Here is a 5812-nt window from a genome sequence, read left to right on the forward strand (position 1 = left end):
TTTTTTATTTAATAAGTGGGAATTAAATAGAAAATAATAATAAAATATTAATTATTGACATGTGGGATAAAGTTAAGCTAGAAAAGTGATTTAGTTTACCAATAGAGAACAAATTTACTTAAATTAGTTGTAGGTTAAATTATTTATGTGGCAAGATAAACAAATATGGTATTTACTTACCATTAAAGATGTTACCACTGAAGTATCAATTGAAATATTAATATGAGTATTGTCATTGTTACTATTTTTTGTTGCTTAAGTTAGTGTAATAAAATAACATTATAAATAAATTTTGATGTTGGTGTTTAAGAGATATAAGTATGTATAAAATTTTGACCTTTAAAAAAAAAATGCATTTCTAAATAATTTATCCATCCGTAAAAGCTACCCATCCTTTTCCAATCTCTTTCCAATTTTATTCATCAGTGTGCTAGTACCATAACTGTTTACTTGATTCATTCATGTTATGCCTAAAAATAATCAACGACAAAAGAAGATTTAGGCCCAACCCAAGAAGAAAGAATTGTTAGGTCGAGATATCAGAAACCTCGTAGAAAAAAAAAACTTCAACGGAATGAAAGGAGCCGACCCTTAACCTGTCAAAGAAGGCTGGTCACAAGGGTGGGCCAACCCTCAGCCCATTAAGTGAGGGCCGGCCCTTAGAGCTTCAAGGATGATTAGGCTAGACCCTCTCCTTCCTAGGAGGGCCGACCTGTCCACTCTTCAAGAGGATCCCACCACTCCTCTAACCACATCGGCCCGTATAAATACCTCATTCCACACAGTTTGAGGTAAGTATATCTCAACTTAATAAATTTCTACCTATCTCTCACCTCAAAATTCTCTCTCTAAAACACCAAGAAATTAAAAACGCACCTTACATAGCCATATAATTAATGTTCAATGTTGAAGAGTGATAGATCCCTGTTCAGATTTCACAGCAAAAAAAAAAAAAAAAAACAGAGGAAGAAGAAAGTGTTTGTAGAAGAATATGGGAGACTTTGGATTGATACTGATATACAGAGTACACAAGGACACCTGGCCTTTCGAGAGGACCAATGCTCTCCTACGTACAACTTTACTTTTCCAAAATCAGAATGAATCCCTCTCTCTCCCTCTTCCCCATTTATTTCAGATTATTCAAAAGCAGTAAACCCTAAACCCGGTCCCACAACTCTGCTAACTTAGTAGACTATCCAAAATACCCCTTCTTTTCGCCTCTCACATAAGTAAACCTGATTGGAGGCTTATCATCACTTCCCGCCCAAAGAGTCACCTTGTCCTCAAGGTGAAAATCGGGGAATTGTTCTTGCACCAACTCATATGGCTCCCAAGTCGACTCATGCGAGGGCAGCCCCTTCCACTGAATTAGCACCTCCATCTCGTGTCCGGAACCTCCCTTCCCGGCCCGGATGCCCATCACGTGAACCGTCCTAACGGAGAGCTCGAGCTCGGAAGTCAGGTGGGTTGGAAAAGATGGTTCAGAAGCTGTCCCGCCGAGACAACGCTTGAGCTGCGAAACGTGGAAAACGGGATGAATCGCGGATTCCGGAGGAAGGGCGAGCCGATAGGCCATGGGACCCACGCGAGCGAGGACCTGGAAGGGTCCGTAGAAGCGCGGGCTGAGTTTTTCGAAGGCTCGCTCGGCCACTGTCTTTTTCCGGTATGGTCGGAGCCTAACGTAGACGAGATCTCCAACTTCAAACTCCAATTCCCGTCGCTGGCCATCCGCGTACCGTTTCATTCGAGCTTGAGCTGACTCAAGGAACCCTTTGAGAGCGTCAAGGTATGCATCCCGCTCCCGGAGGAGGGCATCCACATCGGAGCAGATCGCGGAGCCGGTGTTGTACCGGACCAAGGACGGGGGTGGACGACCGTAGAGGGCCTCAAAAGGCGTGGTTTTCGTCGAAGTATGATAAGACGTGTTGTACCAGTATTCAGCCCAAGGAAGCCACTTTACCCACTATTTCGGGCAACCACCGGCGAGACAACGGAGGTAGGTTTCGAGGAAGCGATTCACCACCTCCGTTTGCCCATCGGTTTGAGGATGATAGGCGGTGCTATGGCGGAGAATTGACGATGGACTTTGTAGAAGCCTTGCCTAAGTCGGGGGGTGTGGACTCGGTATTGGTGGTGGTCGATCATCTGACAAAATACGCCCACTTCATTGGCCTCAAGCATCTTTTCTCAGCCCCGATAGTCGCCGAGGCGTTCATAAGGGAAGTGGTGCGACTTCACGGAATGCCACGCTCCATTGTCTCCGATCGGGACAGTGTGTTCATGAGTCGATTTTGGGACGAACTCTTCAAGCTACAATGGTTGGAGGAGACCGGCCGGAGACAAAGTGGAGTACTTGTTCTGTTGGCATGTGGGACAATGGCCCACGTGTCTAGTGATGTCACCCTTCATCCTATCCCAATAAAACACATCACTGATGCGCTTCCATGTCTTCAAGAACCCCGAGTGACCGCCCACGTGACCATCGCGATACTCTTTGAGAACTTTCCCCACCAACGGAGACGTGTTCGGAAGGACAATTCGACCCTTGTACAACAACCGCCCCTGAACCAAAGTGAGACTTGACCGGACCGCCGTCCCTTCTCGCAGCGCGGTCACTAGCTTTGCCAACTTCTCACTACCAGAAATTTGGCCTCTAACTACTGCCGAACGCTGTAGTCATTTTAAATCCACTACAGTTTACTGACTGTCATCTATTGCACTGAAGTCTTATCTCTTTGATTATGACTCCAGTGTTTGGCTGTAGTGTATCTGTTTTATAAGACTGTAGTTAAAATATATAACTACATTGTTTAGATGTAGTCTTACTAGTGACATCTATAAATACTACATCGTTATGCTGTAGTTATATAGAACTCAATTACATAAGATAAAAAAACTACAGTTTTAACAAGTAGTCTTAATTGAGTCAATTAGACAGACTACGGCGTTTTTGTGGCATCTATTGCACTGAAATCTTATCTCTTTGCCTATGACTCCAGTCTTTTCTGTTGAAGACTACATTGTTTAGCTGTAGTATATATTTATGAAATTATATTTTTACAATATAGACTACATCTTATTTCTGTAGAGAATTTTTTTAATAAAAAAAATATTTAAATACATTTATAATATATAAATATCCAAAAAACACATAATAATTGAAATTCTGATTAGTTGCAAATGAAAGATGTCGCACACAATGTGTTGACAATGTGTCCGACAACTTGCTTGAACATAGATATGGATAAACAACAAAACAGTGCAGTAAACAAAGTACACACGATATGGTTACCCAGTTCGGTGAAACACACCTACATCTGGGGGCACGCTGCCAGTGGAAAGGATTTTCACTATCTTGTAGTCAATAGTACACACAAGGTTTATATCTGATTACAATCAACAAATCAATAAAACCTAGAGACTATTACTACCAGTGATCACCTAGACAGGGACTCCCCCTGAATTTGAGCTCCGTCTCAATTCCACTCTTCGATCAACCTCCTGGCTCGGATGACCTTCAGTCTTCAGTGATACGTGAACCTTCAATCACGAAAAGCACAAGAACCCAATTCTCACATACACTCAATCTGTGGAATAGTGTTTGAGAGAATACACCACTTAAAATCAAAACACACAGCCTCCCAGTCCGCCGGTCTTGCACGTCTAAGAGCTCTGAGTGTTTGATCAAAAGTGTCAAGGCTGCTAAGGGGGAGCACACTGATTTTATAGCAGCTTTACAATCCTGTAAGATATCTCTGGTTTCCTTACCCGGCCTCAAGCGAATATCACAAAGTAAAGACTCCATCAAGGTGGATATCGCATAGTAAAGACTCCATCAAGGCGAATATTGAGCAATGAAGATGGCAGCGAGAGATATCTTGCAATGAAGTCACCAGCGAGGCAGATATCTTGTAATGAAGACAATAGCAAGACAATAACTCAGCAATAAGTCATCAGCGAAGCATCTTGAGCAAAACTGGAAACTTGCCTAAAAAAGAGTCTTCATACAGAAGGAAAGATGTCAAACCAGAAGTGGAAACATAACAACCGCATCTTTCCATACCACTTGCACTAAAAAATAAAGCCAACAAAACAACGTATCAACAATCTCCCCCTTTGGCTATTTTTTAGGCAAGCACTTCCAGGACCAGTTCTCATACAAGCGTCATGACCAGAGCGAGAGTAAAAATAAATGACCTCATGACACCTCTCCCCCTGATTGCCTCAAAAAGATACCAAAGGCAAGGATCGACCAACGCAGAGGGAGGAACAACAGCCTGAAAAGGGAATGAGAACTAGGAAAACAGCATATCATTTATCAGAAAGAACGAGAAAGCTGTCTTACAAAACATCCAAATGAAACACATTAGTCTGAAACACACTGGAGTAGTAGCAAAAGATGTCTTGAAAAGAGAATATTACAGACCAGAAAAGAATCAACCAACAATATCCTGATCATTCTCAGAGACATAAACATCGTCTTCAGTTTCAGAATCTTCAGCGGCTTCAGAAACATGAGACCCAACGGCTTGACCTGGCTGAGAAGAGGTAGCAGAGCTCGGGGCAGTAAGGTCCTTGATAAGAGCTTCACACTTGATTTTCCTGGAGGAGAGAGTCTCGATGGTCTTTTTCAGAGTCTCAACCTCTTCAAGAAGTTCCTTCACCACTTTTCTCTGAACATCTTCTGACATGGATCTCAAGTGAAGATTGCTCGCAGGGGCGTCAGATGTCTCGTCACAAGGTCTGACAAGATCCTGAACATGTTTCCCTTCAAATAATTTGGGACTGAAGGTAAGAGCACCAGGACGTTTACCCACCACATCTGAACTCCTCAAGATGTTCTTATTTTGATCAAGCAGGATCCCAGAGATAAGAGAGGGAAAGCCGATGGGAAGCTTTACTGCAAAAGACTTGGCATGTTTTGCCAAGTGATCAAAAACAAAATCACCAAAGTCAAATGAGGAGCGTGTACCTATCTGGAATATGAGCCGAGCGAGATCTGCCGTGATGCTAGACCCATGAGAGGAGGGAGCCCAATTGGCGATGCCAATGCGATACAGGACGGAGTATTTGACAGTAAGCTCGGCCGAAGGCAAAGTTCCCTTTGAAGGCCAGACCTTGGTCTCGTTTCCAGTGATTTCTTGCACGATGATGTCCAGAGAAGGTACCCGATCAACTGTGATGATCTTTCCACGACCCAAGAACTTGTTGATCACAGCAGGAGAGATCTCAAAGCAGTGACCTCTGACAAAGACCTTCCTGAACTCTGGGTCTTCTGGAGAATCAAAGGAAGGGGAAAGATTAACAATGAATTCCTTTACCAGCGCAAGATAGAACACCCCAATGCTAGTGACAGTCCTCAGCATCTCGGCGTCGTGAATGAGCTCCATAATCGCATCAATTTTCAGTGCCTCAGTGGATAATTCCTTTTCAGGAAAAATGGCACGATGGTACACATATCTCAACTTGAGAACACCATCTTCTTTGTGGAAGGAGACATTATCCATGGGAGCAGCGGGGATATTCTTCGGGAGCTTTTGCCCTCCTACAGACCTCTTGTTTCCCAAACCAAGAGGGATAACAGATTCTTCTTCTTCCACCACTTGGTCCTCAACAACAGGAGACAAGGGAGTCTGAGCCGACTTCTTTACCCGTTTCTTAATCATGCCCATCTTTTCCTTTTTCTTTTTCTGGACAGGGATGGGGACAGCAGAAGTGCTTTCTTCCGGAGACTTCTTCTTCTTCCTCTTCTCCGACAGAAGAGTGGCTAAGCAGACCTCATCATCTCTCTGAGTCTTCTTCTTCAGAGTTG

At 43.4% G+C, this 5812-nt stretch overlaps 1 protein-coding gene across 1 annotated transcript; it reads right to left on the bottom strand.

Moving 5' to 3' along the window:
- Positions 1 to 1192: 1192 nt before the first annotated feature.
- LOC149407184 (uncharacterized) lies at positions 1193 to 1744 on the bottom strand. The gene has a single exon (XM_089619094.1). It carries the CDS (start codon positions 1742 to 1744, stop codon positions 1193 to 1195), a length of 552 nt encoding a protein of 183 aa, XP_089475220.1.
- Positions 1745 to 5812: the final 4068 nt, after the last annotated feature.

Source organism: Urtica dioica, chromosome 1 (genome assembly GCF_054948205.1).
Source record: "Urtica dioica subsp. dioica isolate 48M chromosome 1, U.dioica_male_clone48M_v1_H2, whole genome shotgun sequence".
Lineage (NCBI taxonomy): Eukaryota > Viridiplantae > Streptophyta > Magnoliopsida > Rosales > Urticaceae > Urtica > Urtica dioica.

What these genes read in the sequence shown, in the direction of transcription:
- LOC149407184 (XM_089619094.1), bottom strand. Translation starts at nt 1,744, where the DNA reads ATGAAACGGTACGCGGATGGCCAGCGACGGGAATTGGAGTTTGAAGTT.